The sequence below is a fragment of the Salvelinus sp. IW2-2015 genome, linkage group LG9 (genome assembly GCF_002910315.2).
Source record: "Salvelinus sp. IW2-2015 linkage group LG9, ASM291031v2, whole genome shotgun sequence".
Classification (NCBI taxonomy): Eukaryota; Metazoa; Chordata; class Actinopteri; order Salmoniformes; family Salmonidae; genus Salvelinus; species Salvelinus sp. IW2-2015.
The window spans coordinates 14,797,967-14,814,909 of NC_036849.1; the positions used below are offsets into that span (position 1 = coordinate 14,797,967).

The window sequence follows — 16,943 nt, forward strand, 5'->3', positions numbered from 1 at the left end:
GATCTGGTCGATTTCTCAGGATTGTCACAGAACAGAAGATGGCTAGCGAAGCTAATTTTGATATACACTGACTGCACTAGATATTTAACACAAGAACCTGTTACAATCAAATGCATTTTCCAGTAATAGCATACAAATATTGTTACAATCTGGAGTAAAGACATTGTTTACTAATTTGTACCAATCTGTTTCAGTATGTTGAATGATGAATCAAGAGTAAGACTATGTATAAAGAGTGAAATTAAGCTGAAGTACTTGGACTTCATTAGATTAAATATCCAACCAAAAAATTCAACAAATGTTTTTATTTATCCATTATAGGACTTGCTGTCACCCCCACATTTACATCGTTTTACTTTGTTCTCAAAACTTTCAAGTTAACGTTTGCTCGTTTCCGAAGCGTGCCTTTTTTAGGTCCACAGACATGATCCTACTGACATGTGTTTGGGTTGCTTGTTGAGTGGACTGTTAATGTGGTCTGTTGATGGGGATGTGTGATAGCGTTCTCTTATGTAAGGAAGGTGACTGTTACATTTGACTTCAGACATCATAGGCCCAGGAACTTCCCCAGTCCCTCACCAGGATGACTTAAAGAGGGGTGAAACATTACTAATTAGGGTTAAATTGACAAGACCGGTTACACTATCCAAGGAACAGGACATATTTTTATGATAAACAAGCAAGTTGTCATGAGCAGAGTGAACCATGGAGTAGTTAGTAATTTGCAAGTAATCCTATGAGCAGTGGTACAATAGCTGCGTTTACACAGGCAGCCCGATTCTGACCTTTTTTCCACAAATTGGCATTTTGGCCAATCACATCAGATCTTTTTCAGCGCTGATCCGATTGGTCAAAAGACCAGTAAATAAAACAAATAGCAGAATTAGGCTGGCAGTGTAAACGCAGCTTCTGAGTCACTTGAGGTGGTGCACAGAATCTTATGGAGAAGGACAACACACCCTGAACTAGTGAAACACTGCTGGGAAATCTTAATGATGACATCACCCTATTATTTGTGACACAGTCAATGCACCAGACTGTCCAAGTTAACTTTTTTTTGTTTGGGGTTGGGCTTGAGTGTGTGTATGTTTGGGGATGTCCTGGGCTAGACTGGCAATAGGAACACAATTGGTAACTACCCAAACTTCCAGCCCCTTTCCCTTAGGATGACTGCTGTGCTGGCTGGATCCATTTAGCCTGAACTGTGGTGAAGTGTTTGTTCTGAAAAAATATATTATATGGTATAAATTGTATGAATAAAACTATACAAATGTTTTTCTTAGTCTCTCTATCATTCTTTGGTCTGATAAATGAGCATGATCACAGAGCAGAGCATGGCAGTGGAGAGAGGAGATACACACAGGATAATTATCGTTCTCTCAGCGCCCCCTACTGGATGTTCATTAAATCCAACAACTATTAAATACCCTATTAAATACCCTATCTGTAATCATCATACACTTCAAAAGTGATCATGTTTTAGGGAATCTAAAATCTTGAATGAGTCTTGAATAAATTGAAAAAATATACAATATTAGAATGCAGGTGGAGGGTTTGAGGTGGCTGACACTTCCCTGAAGTATGTGTGGTGCCTCCACTCATCTCACTTCGGTCTCCCCAAGTAGAGCCCCACCAGCCACTATACTTACATTTAATTAACAAGGTATTACACACTGACAACAGTATTTAAGTGGCAGTGTCCAATGTAAACTCAGCAAAAAAAGAAATGTCCCTTTTTCAGGACCCTGTCTTTCAAAGATCATTTGTAAAAATCCAAATAACTTCACAGATCTTCATTGTAAAGACTTTAAACATTGTTTCCTATGCGTGTTCAATGAACCATAAGCAATTAATGAACATGCACCTGTGGAACGGTCATTAAGACCCTAATAGCTTACAGACGGTAGGCAATTAAGGTCACAGTGTCCGTACTGTGAGACGCCTAAGACAGCGCTACAGGGAGACAGGACGGACAGCTGATCTTCCTCGCAGTGGCAGACCACAAGTAACAACACCTGCACAGGATCGGTACATCCGAACATCACACCTGCGGGACAGGTACAGGATGGCAACAACTGCCCGAGTTACACCAGGAACGCACAATCCCTCCATCAGTGCTCAGACTGTCTGCAAAACTGTTTGCAATAAAATGCAAATTAATTACTTAAAAATCATACAATGTGATTTTCTGGATGTTTGTTTTAGATTCCGTCTCTCACAGTTGAAGTGTACCTATGATAAAAACATTACAGACCTCTACATGCTTTGTAAGTAGGAAAACCTGCAAAATTGGCAGTGTATCAAATACTTGTTCTCCCCACTGTATATATAAAGATATCTTTATCCCATTAATCAACAACATGAAAGCAGATCTAATTAAATGTAACAATCTTCCCATGAATCTTACTGATAGAATAAACATATTTAGAATGGCATGGCTCCCAAAGTTTTTATATTTATTTTTAACAGACTATATGGCCAAATATAAATCTGAATAGTCAAGTTTTACATATTAACTCGCCACCCATGCCCATGCCCATGCTTATCCCCAGAATCGTTTCACATGTCTGTTTTCAACGGATGGAGCTAAGAACAATAACATATTAATCGTTAGAACACTATAACAAATGGAAGAAAAGAAACGGATTCTAAAAGAATGCCCAAAAACCACACCCCATGGAACAATCCTTGCATAGTTTTCAGAATTCACTGATTGGCCCACATGGAAAACTACAGGCATAGAAACCGTAAATTGCTTTTTATTTATTGGTTGTATGTATTTCTTATAATCAAAAAAGCATGTAGGATTTTCTATTGCAAAGAAATTGTTTCATGAGCAAAAACATGACTTTTTTGACTGGCACAGTCAATGGGTGGCGTCATAAAACCAAAACAACATCACTTTGCGTTTGCTCCAGTTTTTTTTTGTTATACCTTTATTTCAACAAGGAACACAGACTGAGACCAAGGTCTCTTTTACAGCTTGGCCCTGCGTATACATGTTTACACATACAGTTTAGGTACAATGATTAAGAAACTACATAAGACAAACAAAACGATCACAGATAACACAAAAAAATACAGCAACAGATTACATTTACACATAGGTTATTTCCCTAACAGCACAATGACTTGCATTACCCGAAACAGTTACAAGCAATACAAAAATAAAAATCCTCCAATAAATATTTAAAATTGGCAAGGGGGACAAGAGTCAAGTTTAAGTTTAGTCTGCAAGCTATTCCATAGGCAAGGAGCGTAACAGGAAAAGGCAGCCATACCCAACTCTGTGGAAATCGCATGGGCCTCAAGTGTAATCCATGCTTGAGACCTGGTTTTAGGAATTCTAATTCTAATATTGATGAGTGATGATAAATAAGAAGGTAGCTTATTCAGAAGTGCTTTATTGACAAACACGAGAGCATGTTTTTCTCGTCTCACGGACAGCGAAGTCCAACCCACATTTTGATATAAAACGCAATACAGTTCATCACATGACATCAGTAATTTTACTCCAAGTATTTATATTGGATAACGGGTATGTCAATCAATTAAATAGGCGTGTCTTTGGGGTATGGGCGTATTTTTTTAATTTTTATAATTGCTGGTTGTGGAAAAATGTCTTCAGTGCCTGATGGCAAGAAATTGGTTCGAAGCCCAAGTGGACTTCGAATGGTCCCGGAGAATGGAGCGTTTAACAGCCCTTTTTCGTTAGATGAACCTCAGTGGGTCCCGGACAAAGAGGTAAGTGACTATTGGGGCTGAAATAACAAGAGGGCAACGCCGCTCAGACAAACGGACTTGGCCCCCTGAACTGGGCGTTGCATACTTGCTGCTGCTGGCCACTGTCAGTACAATAGGGTCAAATATTTGTATAACTAGCTAACCAAACTTAGTAGACCAGACTCGTTGTTCTATCTGGTAGGGTTGTCACTAGCTAGTTACCACAGTCACAATTGTCTATTGTAAAAAATATATATGTTTTTTTTGTTTAGGCATAAGGATAACGTGAACAGTGTGGTTAGGGTTAGGTTAAAATCTAATTTGAAGAAGATAATTGTAGAAATAGCGGGGTTTCGTTTTAACAGTGCTCTGCAGTTTGTTAACTGTAAATGCCAAGCGCTACCGGTAGCTAGCCACAGTTGTTAACGTTTTAAAGTAGGCAACATGGAGCCATCACTAACGTTACAGTAGCTAACGTTAGCTAGCTACAGTATTTTGCAACTCCAACAGGGTCTACCAAAATACAGAACAAAAGCTGCCACCTGCCTCGGCAAGTAATTGCTGTTCATATGACGGCAAGTTAGCTTAAAACCTTATTTCTCGCCTTCTCTGCGAGATGTACACATGCCAGTGGTCCATGATCTTGGGTCTACATTTGAAAGCACTGTTTTGCTGTCAGTGATGCTGCCCTGGACTGCAAGAGAATGTCAAAGAAAGGGAACAATGGAGGGTGTGAGTGAGAGAATGTCAAAGAAAGGGAACAATGGAGGGTGTGAGTGAATGAATGTGGGGGATGGGCATGGGACATGGCTGTGTGATGGAGTACAGTAATCCTTCCCAGCAGCTTCACACCTCACTGCCTCTCCACCTATGTGTGTTTGAATGGTCACAGCTTTAAGATGTGGTGGTATTAAAGTAACTATCGAGTGTTTCCACATTTCTATGAAATATGATCGATAATTACCTACAATTCAATTTTTCTCCCTTCCAGATAATGGTAATTAACTATGTTGAATAGTAATGGTGGGAAAAATCAAAACAGTTACAAACCGGGATTGTTTTAGTCAAAATGATTTGATGTATTGTCAATAACAATTATTTTTGTGCTAGTTAGCTGTACCTGCACCAAAACTCCAGTATTTTTCCTTCATAGCATGTTCTCCATCTTTTTAAATATGGAGACAATTAGTTTTCAGCACTTATTTCCATGACATCAAAACTTGTTTTCTCATGAAATATGGTGAGCAATATGTTTGGAACATTGCATTGCAATAAAATCAGTATCGAATTAGGGATGTACCAATATGACATTTTTGGCCGATTCTGGTATTTTCCTTGACAAAAAAAACGATACCGATATTTACAATTTCAGCAGCCTTTTAAACATTCTAGTACAGTTAAATAGTTAACACACACAGCAGTCTAAGGCACTGCTTCTCAGTGCAAGAGGTGTCACTACAGTCCCTGGTTTGAATCCAGGCTGTATCACATCCAGCTGTGATTGGGAATCCCATAGAGCGGCGCACAATTGGCCCAGCGTCGTCTGGTTTTGGCTGGGGTAGGCCGTCATTGTAAATAAGAATTTGTTCTTAACTGACTTACCTAGTTAAATAAAGGTTACACACACAAACACACAAAAGTTATTTTGTTGGCATTTCCGCATGTCCCCATTACCAGTAAATCATCATCAAAACCTATTTCTTTCACTTACTTGCTGTGCTGTTTCATTGTTAAGTAGTTCAGTCTCAACCAGGATTTCATCATAAATGTCAAGCAGTGAAGCTTCAGCTCTGTCCGTTGCCTCTTCTTCTGTGTGTTTTTCTTCGGTCCGTTTCCATTTTGTCCAGCTGTGTATGTAACATTTCACGTAAAACCTGTTTCTTGTCTGCATCGAAGTAGCGGTCATTGTACCTAGCATCGAGCATGGTGGCAACACTGTAAAGAGGCTCGGCGAGAATGGCACCGAATTGCTTGTTCACAGCCTTGAGTACTTTTGTAAGTTTTAACCCCACAGTTTGTCGGCAGTTTTGTTGAGCAGGCCTTTCAATGCCTTGACAGAGGGTATCACGTCTGCTGCAGATGCAGTTGAGCTTATTTCTCAAGTCAGTTGTTCAAATTGTGCTAGGAGTGTGTTCATGTTTCCAAGTTTCAAACATGTTCTCAAATGCCATTTAAATGGCAGCAGCGGTATGAGAACCAGCACATTCTTGAACATGCAATACGGCTTTCCTCTGTACAAAATCCTCGTCGACCCACTGTGCTGTCAGACTCAGCATGCTCATGGGGCTGACATCGCTGGTCCAAATGTCAGTCGTGAAGCTAATACCAGTGACACCCATAACAAGTAGCTCATAGATGTGCATTATAACAATACTGTGTAACTCCGGTAGGACAACATCTGAAAAATAGTGCCTACTTGGTAGTGTGTACCGGGGCTCGAGGTGCTCGACCAGTCGGCGAAAGCCAACATCATCCACGACAGAGGACGGTTGATTGTCAAGGGCAATGAATTCCATTATCTTGGCGTTAATGGATTTTGCCTTTGAGTTGTCTCGCTGAAATTTTCTTACTCTTATATATGACTGCTTGACTTGAACTTGTTTAGTTGTTGGAAGTGTGCCCTTAGTATTTTTCTGCTTTTGTTCTCTGTTGCTCTATTTTTCGTGGCATCATTACGTCATCTACACACTTTATATAGGTAATACCTATTAGGTATGCACGTCAGCTTTGACATCGGTTTTGCACATCGGCGTTAAACTAGACATCGGGCCGATGTTGGCATTTTTAGCTCATATCGTCCGATTCCGATATGCTCACCGATGTATTGTGCATCTCTATATCGAATCGCAATACATATCGTATCGGCAAGTATCGCGATAACTTATCGGGAGGTCCCTGGCAATTCCCAGCCCTAATGTTAAAAAGCAGCTTTTCTGAGTTGGAATAGTGTGGGCATATACATGTCATGAAAAATATTCATGCAAGTAGACTGATGTTTGGCCAGCTCGTCCTGAGGAAATGGCAAGCATTTTTTAAAACATCTGTTTGAGATACGTGTTTGAGTTGGGGTTTCTCTCTCCAATTTCTGCTTTGGCCACATATGAGTATAGGATGAGTCAACAACATTATTTGGGTATGAGTTAACAGAATATTCACTTTTTTTAAAGTGATATTTTCATTGGACAGTTACTTTAAAACAGTCAGTGTTACTTTACAGTCTGGGATTATGCTACTATGAGGTTTGTGATGATTGTGTTATTGAAAGGGAGAGGTATTTTGGTAATCCATTTAAACTGTGATAGAGGTTGTTGTGTCCATGTTTGAACTTGAGTGAACCAACTAACTGTTGGCTAATGTCCTGTTCCTCTTACAGTGCCCAAGCTGTATGCAGTGCACCAAAAAATTTGACTTCCTTACAAGAAAGGTTTGACTTACTTTACTATGATCCCATAATATATCAGATAAATTACAAGTTATAGGCCTAGGCTTTACCTGACTGTGGACCCAAACTGTTTTTGTAGCCCTTAAATGCTTTTGCACAGTTAAGATCTCTGGAATGTATGGGACTGTGCATTCCTTCTTTACCCTCATCACTCCCTCTGCATTCCTTCTCCTGTTCTGTTGGTGTTCAGCACCACTGCCGGCGGTGTGGCCGGTGTTTTTGTGATAAGTGCTGCAGTAAGAAGGTGACTCTTCCCCGGATGTGCTTCGTTGACCCGGTCCGGCAGTGTGGAGAGTGCAGCCGGGTCTCCCAGAAGGAAATGGAGTTCTATGACAAACAGCTTAAAGTGCTTATGGGAGGTGAGTTTAAAGGGAAGAATCAATCGTGTCAGGAGGACACCCAAACACACAGACCTGTCTATGTTAACAGCTGTGTGTATAGGGACTGTAGTGAGCAGGGCTAGCCAGTGTGGTTCTAAATAGACTCCTCCACACTGCATCACTCAGCCAGGCCTGTAATGAAAAACCCATTAGCAGCATGATGAGATCCAGGGCAAGGGCTGGTTGCAGTGGCAGTGACATACTGTGGGGAGGGGGAACTGGAGACAAAGGCTTGTAGCATGTTGGACTAATGGGGTCATGTTAGCATGGTCAATCAATGCTGTATTCTTAGTATAACAACACCAGTGGACTGGGAGGTATCTACAGTTTGATGGATTCTTAGTGATTTTTGATTGGCATGCTTGTTTAATTTGACTCATTGGTAACATTACTACTTTGTCAAACTCAGGTGGTACATTTATTGTCACTTTGGGCACCTCCGAGAAGTCTGAGACCATGATGTGTCGTCTCTCCAACAACCACAGGTATCGTGAGTGTTTTATATTTCACACAGGCACACAGGAAACGTATCTAGGATGGAGTTATTGAGGTTAATGCTGAAAGTACATGCTTTGATAGAACCACTAGAAAAATACAAATTTTCCACTGAAAGACTTTCGGTACATCACTTTGTCTCAACTCCTCTCTTGCTCTTTTATTTCTCCCTCCTCAGGTATCTCTTCTTAGATGGGGAGAGCCATTTTGAGGTGGAGCTGTCTCGGATCTCCAGTATGCAGGTGTTGACAGAGGAGTCCACCCCCGAAGGTAAGGCTCTGTATCAGATGTCCTGTGTTTGTTAACAGCCTGGCTTTATCTCCCTCAGTACGAGAGTACAGCAGTGATACAGTGCAGCTTGTTGAAAGCTTATTGATCAAGTGACATTATGGCTTCCTGTGGGTGGAGGAACTAGCTCTCTCCTCTTTATGACCAGAAGTGTAATCATAAATCCACAGTAAAATTCTGATTACTTTGTCTCTTCATTGTATTGATTTGAAACCCCATAACTGATCCAACAGCATGGTAAGTACAGTAAGTTGGTGTTGGTACCTGACTGTTTCCTCTGCTATATTATTAACACTCTCTCCCTCTCTCACCCTGCCTCTGGGCGGCCTGGCCCTTCTGCTTTTGGCTTTAGAGAATGACATACACACTTACACCAGTCTGCTGGACAGTCAGTATATCTCTGAAGGTTAGCACTGTTATACTCCCTCGTCCCCCACTCCCTTATTCCTCCCCATCTTAAGTTCACCTGCCTCCAGAGTTTTTGGCCCTGCTTTTGATAAGGATGCCTTTGTTATCATTGTACATGCATTTTATATCAGTGGTAGAACAAAGGCAACGTCCTTAAAATCCGTGTCCCATGCATGCTTCCATGGGGGGGATTGTGTGTAACTAAACACCCAGAGTGAGCCTCATTGCCCCTCTAACTGTGACCAGGCTGGTGTTCATTAGGCAACACCATATCAAAACACTTGATTTGACAGTTTCCATGTGGCACCTTCCTGTTTCTCTCAGTTTGGGCTGTTTTCTTCCGCTTTGTGCCTACTGAACACAACCCAGTTCACAGCTCAAGACATCCAAACATATTCCCTCATTCCTATCAACTTCTTCTGTGAACGTCTGATATGTTGTTGTTTATTTTTTCAAGTCTAAAGATTTCTTAGTGATTTATGGCACATGCCAGTCTTTAACAAAGAAGCACTTGCATGTTTTGTTTAATCAATGTTTGCTATTGTGTCCTTTTGAGATATGTTGTAAGGTTACTTATTTTTTTTTCACCAAGGTCATTAGTTTGAACACCAGCCAGGTAGCAGTTTTGGTTTACAAAGTCTGAGCTGAAGCTTTTAGAGTACATCCCAAGATAGTGAGTGTTGTTACTGTACCTTACTTAACAACCTGGTCTTATAGCATTTTGTATTATTCTGTATGAAAATCCGAGATGCTCCATTTAGTATTATATGTTACGTTTCGTATGGTAAATATTTGTGGATGTCCATCACCCATTTTGTATGATATGTTACGAATTATAATTTGTATTATATTTGCAAAACGTGCAATATGTTACGAAGTTGCAAAATGTACAATATGTTACGGATTCTAGCTAGGTGGCGAATGTTAGCTTGGGGTTAAGTTTAGGAGATAGGTTAAAGGGTTAGCCAACATGCCAAGTAACTAAAAAGTAGTTAAAGTTGCTAAAATGCTAAAGTTGTACGTGATGAGATTTGGGTTGGTAGATGTTTGTATTATATGCTCACCCACCCCGACCAACCACCCTAAGTAACCATCTGTCTTATGTAACCATACATAACATATTTACTATGTTACGTCTGGTCTGAGACCAGGCTGTGCTTAACTGTGTGTTGTGTCCAGGGGGAAACTCCAGGGCCAGTGGCATGTTGCTCCATTACAAACCCACTGGCTCTCAGGACCCCCAGCAGTTACGCATGGAGGCAGCAGACGACAAGAAGACTGCCTCCTCATGGCTGGCTGCTATGCACAAGGTACACCACATTAACAGGCTGGCTTGTGTTTTAAAAGGAAGATTATATTTGATACTACTGGAATTTATGTTGTGATATCCAAGCTTCAGACCTGCCATTACGTACTGTGTATGTGGTTGAATAGTTATTTTGAATAGTTCTGCCTGTACTATGTCTCTGTTCTCTGACAGGCTGCCAAACTGCTGTATGAAGCTCGGGACCAGTGACTCATTGCTAAGATGCCCAGAGCCTGAGAGTGATGGCACAGACCAAGTGTTTTCTTTCCTACCCTTCCGTCTCACATTCTCTAAATGCTGACAGTTCAATGGATTGTGACTGAGATGCACTATTTGGCCAACCACCCATCTAATGCTGCTATTCTTAATTCTATAAAATACATAAGCCATTTGGCATAACCATTTCCCTTCACGTAACGCTTTTAAGGTAATTTGTTATGTGATCTGTGACATAGTTCAAGTTAAGTTTCTTTGTACATGCTGTCTATACTCTACTTTCAGTGCTGGCAGATTTGGATCCTTATCCCTTCCTTAGGGATCCACAGATTATTCACTGATTCTAGTGGTATATACACACACACACGTATGTGGACACCCCTTCAAATAAGTGGATTCGGCTATTACATCCAAATCCATTGCTGACAGGTGTATAAAATCGAGCGCACAGCCATACAATCTCCATAGACCAACATTGGCAGTAGAATGGCCTTACTAAAGAGCCAAGTGACTTTCAACGTGGCACCGTCATAGGATTGCCACCTTTCCAACAAGTCAGTTCGTCAAATTTCTGCCCTGCTAGAGCGGCCCCAGTCAACTGTAAGTGCTGTTGTGAAACGTCTAGGAGCAACAACGGCTCAGCCGCAAAGTGGTAGGCCACACAAGCTCACAGAACTGGACCGCTGAGTGCTGAAGCGCATAAAAATCATCTGTCCTCGGTTGCAACATTCACTATTGAGTTCCAAACTGCCTCTGGAAGCAACGTCAGCACAATAACTGTTTGTCGGGAGCTTCATGAAATGGGTTTCCGTACAGATCACCATGCGCAATGCCAAGCGTTGGCTGGAGTGGTGTAAAGCTTGCTACCATTGAACTCTGGAGCAGTGGAAAGCGTTCTCTGGAATGATGAATCACGCTTCACCATCTGGCAGTCCGTTGGACGAATCTGGGTTTGGCAAATGCCAGGAGAACTCTACCGTCCCCAATGCATAGTGCCAACTGTGAAGTTTGGTTGAGGAGGAATAATGGTCTGGGGCTGTTTTTCATGGTTCGGGCTAGGCCCCTTAGTTCCAGTGAAGGGAAATCTTAACACTACAGCATACAATGACATTCTAAACTATTCTGTGCTTCCGACTTTGTGGCAACAGTTTGGGGAATGTCCTTTCCTGTTTCAGCATGACAATGCCCTCATGCACAAAGCGAGGTCCATACAGAAATGGTTTGTTGAGATCGGTGTGGAAGAACTTGACTGACCTGCAGAGAGCCCTGACCTCAACCCCATCGAACACCTTTGGGATGAATTGGAACGCCAACTGCGAGCCAGGNTGATTATACACCCAGAGTGAATCTCATTGCCCCTCTGCCTGTGACCAGGGTCATGTTCATTAGGGCACACCATAGCAAATGTACATTGAGTGTACAAAGCATTAGGAACACCTTTATAATATTGAGTTGCACTGCCTTTTGCCCTCATCAGTCTCAAATCATCAGATGATGGACTCTACAAGGTGTTGAAAGCATTCCAATGCCTCCCACATTTGTGTCAAGTTGGCTGGACCAGTCTTGATACACACAGGAAACTGTTTAGCGTGAAAAACCCAGCAGCGTTGCAGTTCTTGAGACTCAAACCAGTGTGCCTGGCACCTAATACCATACCCCGTTCAAAGGCACTTAAATATTTTATCTTGCCCATTCACCCTCTGAATGGCACACATACACAATCCATGTCTCGAAGGTTAATAAAGCACGACTTTTTAAGCCGTTTCCTCCCCTTCATAAATTGATTGGAATGTAGATTTTAACAAGCGACATCAATAAGGGATCATAGCTTTCACCTGATCAGTCTGTCATGGAAAGAGCAGGTGTATCTAATGTTTTGTACACTTGCTGTAAGTTCTCATTTTGTTAAGTCTATTGCTAGGTTTCTTTATCATTTTGTTTGTTATAATGTACGTTTCTCGCAAAGTTCATTAGTTTGAACATCCGGTAGCTGTTTTGGTTTCAATCTGAGCTAAAGCCTTGAGTCTATACAAGTATAGTGAGTGTGTTACTGAACCTTGCCTAACTTTGTGTTTTGTATCCAGGTGGAAACTGCAGGGCCAGTGGCATGTTGCTCCACTACAAACCAATGGGCTCTCAGGACCCCAAGCAGCTACGCATGGAGGCAGCAGAGGACAAGAAAACCGCCTCCTCATGGCTTGCTGCCATGCACAAGGTACACCACAATAACAGTCTGGCTTGTTTTAATAGGAATGTTATATTTGACTTAAAATGTATGTTGTGATATCCAAGCTTCAGACCCACCATTGCGTACTGTGTGTGTGTATATGGCTGTATAGTTATTTTGTATAGCTCTGCCTGTACTACATCTGTTCCCTAACAGGGTGCCAAACTGCTGTATGAAGCTCGGGACCAGTGACTGGGTTAAATGCGGAAGACACATTTCAGTTGAATGTATTCAGTTGTACAACTGACTAGGTATCCCTCTTTTCCCTTTCATTGCAAAGATGACTAGAGAGTGAGATGGCAAAGACCAAGTGTTTTCCTTCCTACCCTTAAGTCTCTCATTCTCTAAATGCCGACAGCGCATTTTAGCCACACGTCACTTGAACTATTTGGCCAATAACCCATCCTAATACTGCTATCTATGTAATGCTATAATAGACATAAGACACTTGGCATAACCCTTTCCCTTCACCACCATTAATGTGACAAATTACCTTAAAAGCATTATGTAAGGTCTGTGACACATAGTTCAAGTGAAGTTTCTTTATATATTCTGTCTTTGCTCTGCTTTCAGTGCTGACAGATTATTCACTGATTCTAGTGAAATATACACTACCGGTCAAAAGTTTTAGAACACCTACTCATTCAAGTGTTTCTCTTTATTTTACTATTTTCTACATTGTAGAATAATAGTGAAGACAAACTATGAAGTAACACCTATGGAATCATGTAGTAACCAAAAAAATGTTAAACAAATCAAAATGTATTTTATGAGATTCTTCAAATAGCCACCCCTTTGCCTTGACGGCTTTGCACACTCTTGGCATTCTCTTAACCAGCTTCACCTGGAATGCTTTTCCAACAGTCTTGAAGGAGTTCCTACATATGCTGAGCACTTGTTGGCTGCTTTTCCTTCACTCTGCAGTCCGATTCATCCCAAACCATCTCAATTTGGTTGAGATCGGGGAATTGTGGAGGCCAGGTCATCTGATGCAGCACTCAATCACTTTCCTTGATAAAATATCCCTTACACAGCCTGGAGGTGTTTTGGGTCATTGTCCTGTTGAAAAACAAATGATAGTCCCACTAAGCCCAAACCAGATGGGATGGCGTATCGCAGCAGAATGCTGTGGTAGCCATGCTGGTTAAGTGTACCTTGAACTCTAAATAAATCAGATGGTGTCACCAGCAAAGCACCCCCACACCATAACACCACCTCCATGTTTTACAGTGGGAAATACACATGCGGAGATCATCCGTTTACCCACACCGCATCTCAAAGACATGGTGGTTTGAACCACAAATCTCCAATTTGGACTTCAGACCAAAGGACACATTTCCACTGGTCTAATGTCCATTGCTCGTTTCTTGGCTCAAGCAAGTCTCTTCTTCTTATTGGTAGTGGTTTCTTGGCAGCAATTTGACCATGAATGCCTGTTTCACACAGTCTCCTCTGAAGAGTTGATGTTGAGATGTGTCTGTTACTTGAACTCTGAAGCATTTATTTGGGCTGCAATTTCTGAAGCTGGTAACTAATGAACTTATCCTCTGCAGTAGAGGTAACATTGGGTCTTCCATTCCTGTGGCGGTCCTCATGCAAGCCAGTTTCATCATAGCGCTTGATGGTTTTTGTGACTGCACTTGAAGAAACTTAAAAAGTTCTTGAATTTTTTCGGATTGACTGACATGTCTTAAAGTAATGATGGACTGTTGTTTCTCTAAGCTTATTTGAGCTGTTCTTGCCATAATATGAACTTGGTCTTTAACCAAATAGGGCTATCTTCTGTATGGCCCACCACCTTGTCAAAACACAACTGATTGGCTCTATTAAGAAGGAAAGAAATTCCACAAATTAACTTTTAACAAGGCACACCTGTTAATTGAAATGCATTCCAGGTGACTACCTCATGAAGCTGGTTGAGAGTGCCAAGAGTTTGCAAAGCTGTCAGCCACCCTTTGCCTTGATATCTGAAGAATTTCAAATATATAATGTTTTGATTTATTTAACACTTTTTGGGTTATTGCATTATTTCATAGTTGATGTCTTCACTATTATTCTACAATGTAGAAAATACTCAAAATAAAGAAAAACCTTTGAATGAGTAGGTGTTCTAAAACTTTTGACCGGTAGTGTACATGTATGTATACAGTTTATGAAATGCTTTAAATGTAATCCCATGCATTGGATTTTTGTATTAACTATTTTGTTAAATATTCCTATTTTAACACAACATGCTGTGTATGTACTTTTTACTGCTAAAGTATTTATAGTTTTTGTAGCACTTGTATACTTTAATTTTTTTCTTACAAGATGACAAACATTTTGTTCTCATGTTGGCTTGCTTTGCTTATAAATGAATTGCACAACTAACAAACTAGCCCTTTAATATAAGGGTAAACTGAAGTGTGAAGCAACACTTTTACTCTTCAGTTTTGTTTGCTTATATCCAACTTATTATGCTTCAAATACCAAACAAAATACTTAAGAGGTTTCATTTTTGACCAAATCTAGAAAGTTACTGATATTCTATGGTTTTACCTTTTTGGATAAAATGTCAAATTTTTGTCATGAGTACTGCTCACATAAGTAGGCTACACTCCTTAATCAATTGTATTAATTTGGTAAAAGGCATGTTGAAATGTTTTTTGCTGGATGTGTTTGAGGCATTGTGTGTAAAGAAATGGCATTAATATGGTAATTCACTTAAAGGACCTTTGGTAGTCCTTGCTTAGTTCACAAGGATGTTATCTAGGATGCATTTATTATTTGAAATCGTGTAATCTTTTATACATCCTTGCCCTATGGTTCTGAAGTGATCTACAGGCCTATTTGAATGCCCTGATGCTGGACATTGAATCTGTTGCTGCATCATGCAGCAGTATTTGAGATGGTTAGACTCAATTCTTTGTTATCTACATTGTGTTCATTCAAGTTGAAATTTTGCACTAAATGGCATTGTCAAATTGATACATTCAGCAGTTATGAAGTACCACTGCACTTTATGGTCTCTCTTTTTACAATCACTGACCTAATAGTAATTCTATTACCGTTTCTAATTGTATGTGTCAATGTCCTCTCTTTTATTGTTAACTCAATAAATGAAAGTGTTTGTAATTGTATCTTCTCATAACATTTGTATTTACAAATCACAGAACCCATGCCAATGAAAAGTGCATTATTAAATGAAAGGTCAGTAATTCATTTTGAAACACCAATTTGATTGGCCCATGGGTAAGGTGGAACAGTACACATGGGACAGCAAGTGTACTCATCTAGCCCTGATAGTCCTACATTTCAGGTTACAAGGTCAGAGCAATACATTAGACATGTAAACCACCTTTTGGACAAATATATTGTTTAGAATGAGATTATTATGACACTGAAAAGCAACATGTCACCAGAGCCATGTATTTAGATTTGGGCTGTCCATTTAAAAAAATATATATTTTTTTTTTTAAATCGCAGGTTTTGCTGTGATTAATCATTTGCTCAAATTTAGCTATAGTTTTAGATTATTTTATACAAAAAGCGTTCCATGAATATTGACGTCTTGATTTTTGTCCAATGTAGTGGTAAGCAAAATCTAGTAAATTGTTAAAGCACACTTTCTTTAACCTTAATGTTAACTTGCTTTGACAGAGCCCCACAGTGGTGTCATAATACCCATAAAACCTAGCGGTCAAACAGGGAAATGGATCAAATCGTTTTTCCACCATTCACTTTTCCCATAAGGGATTTTAGATACACTTTAAATATGGGCTGCGTTTCATGTAGGCTTACCCTGGCGTGACGTTTTGATAACCATGTACATTTCTCTCGGACAAGGTGACTTATCAATATATTCAGTTCTATTTACTCAGATTCGAAAGTGCTAATTAGCATCAAAGTAGACATGCAAGACTACAAATCCCTGCAAGCTCCCGCACGTCATTTCTAGCTGACGCCTTTGCTAACAGGTATTGTGCCAATGTAAAACTTGCACAGGACAGTTCACAGAATTTTGCCAATTTATTCATTACTAAATTTAGCTAACATTAGTTAATCCAGAGATTCTTACCTTTACTTCGATTCGGCAATCTCGTCCAGACCATCGTGGCATTTTATTTATTTATTTGATTTTATTAACAACAAATCAAAACAGAAAGTACATAAGGGAACACAAGTATATATAGATGATATATAATGGACAATCGAGCTAGGGGGTACAATATCACATTCCAATTATCGTGGCATTTGTACATGTTCATGATAGCCACAACCGGATGTAATTGGGAGTCCTATAGGGCGGCGCACAATTGGCCTAGTGTCATCCGGGTTTGGCTGGTGTAGGCCGCCATTGTACATAAGAATTTGTTCTTAACTGACTTGCCTAGTTAAATAAAAATACAAAACTTAGCTAATTAGCATTCCATTTTGTAGGGGAATATATTGATAAGTTACCTTGTCCTAGAGATTTAC

The 16,943-nt window shown here is 40.2% G+C and overlaps 1 protein-coding gene across 6 annotated transcripts; it reads left to right on the forward strand.

The window, feature by feature from the left end:
* Positions 1-3,560: 3,560 nt before the first annotated feature.
* Positions 3,561-15,604, forward strand: LOC111968645 (zinc finger FYVE domain-containing protein 21). 6 transcript variants are annotated; one of them, XM_023994397.3, is made up of 8 exons: positions 3,561-3,744; positions 7,097-7,147; positions 7,356-7,524; positions 7,955-8,030; positions 8,219-8,310; positions 8,681-8,734; positions 12,343-12,473; positions 12,611-15,604. In XM_023994397.3, exons 1-8 carry the CDS (start codon positions 3,619-3,621, stop codon positions 12,659-12,661), a joined length of 750 nt encoding a protein of 249 aa, XP_023850165.1. In that variant the 5' UTR covers positions 3,561-3,618; the 3' UTR covers positions 12,662-15,604. The 6 variants fall into 6 exon arrangements, with proteins under 6 accessions (XP_023850165.1, XP_023850164.1, XP_023850166.1 ...); XM_023994398.3 differs by having other exon boundaries at positions 3,564-3,744; positions 12,642-15,604; XM_023994400.2 differs by lacking the exons at positions 12,343-12,473; positions 12,611-15,604 and adding exons at positions 9,916-10,046; positions 10,217-10,454 and having other exon boundaries at positions 3,564-3,744.
* Positions 15,605-16,943: the final 1,339 nt, after the last annotated feature.

Excerpts from the sequence above, each read along its gene's own strand:
- LOC111968645 (XM_023994396.3), top strand. The coding sequence starts at position 3,619 with ATGTCTTCAGTGCCTGATGGCAAGAAATTGGTTCGAAGCCCAAGTGGA. Across the intron at positions 8,031-8,218 it reads CGTCTCTCCAACAACCACAG|GTATCTCTTCTTAGATGGGG; the intron begins GTATCGTGAGTG and ends CTCCCTCCTCAG. Across the intron at positions 8,735-12,342 it reads CAGTCAGTATATCTCTGAAG|GTGGAAACTGCAGGGCCAGT; the intron begins GTTAGCACTGTT and ends TTTTGTATCCAG.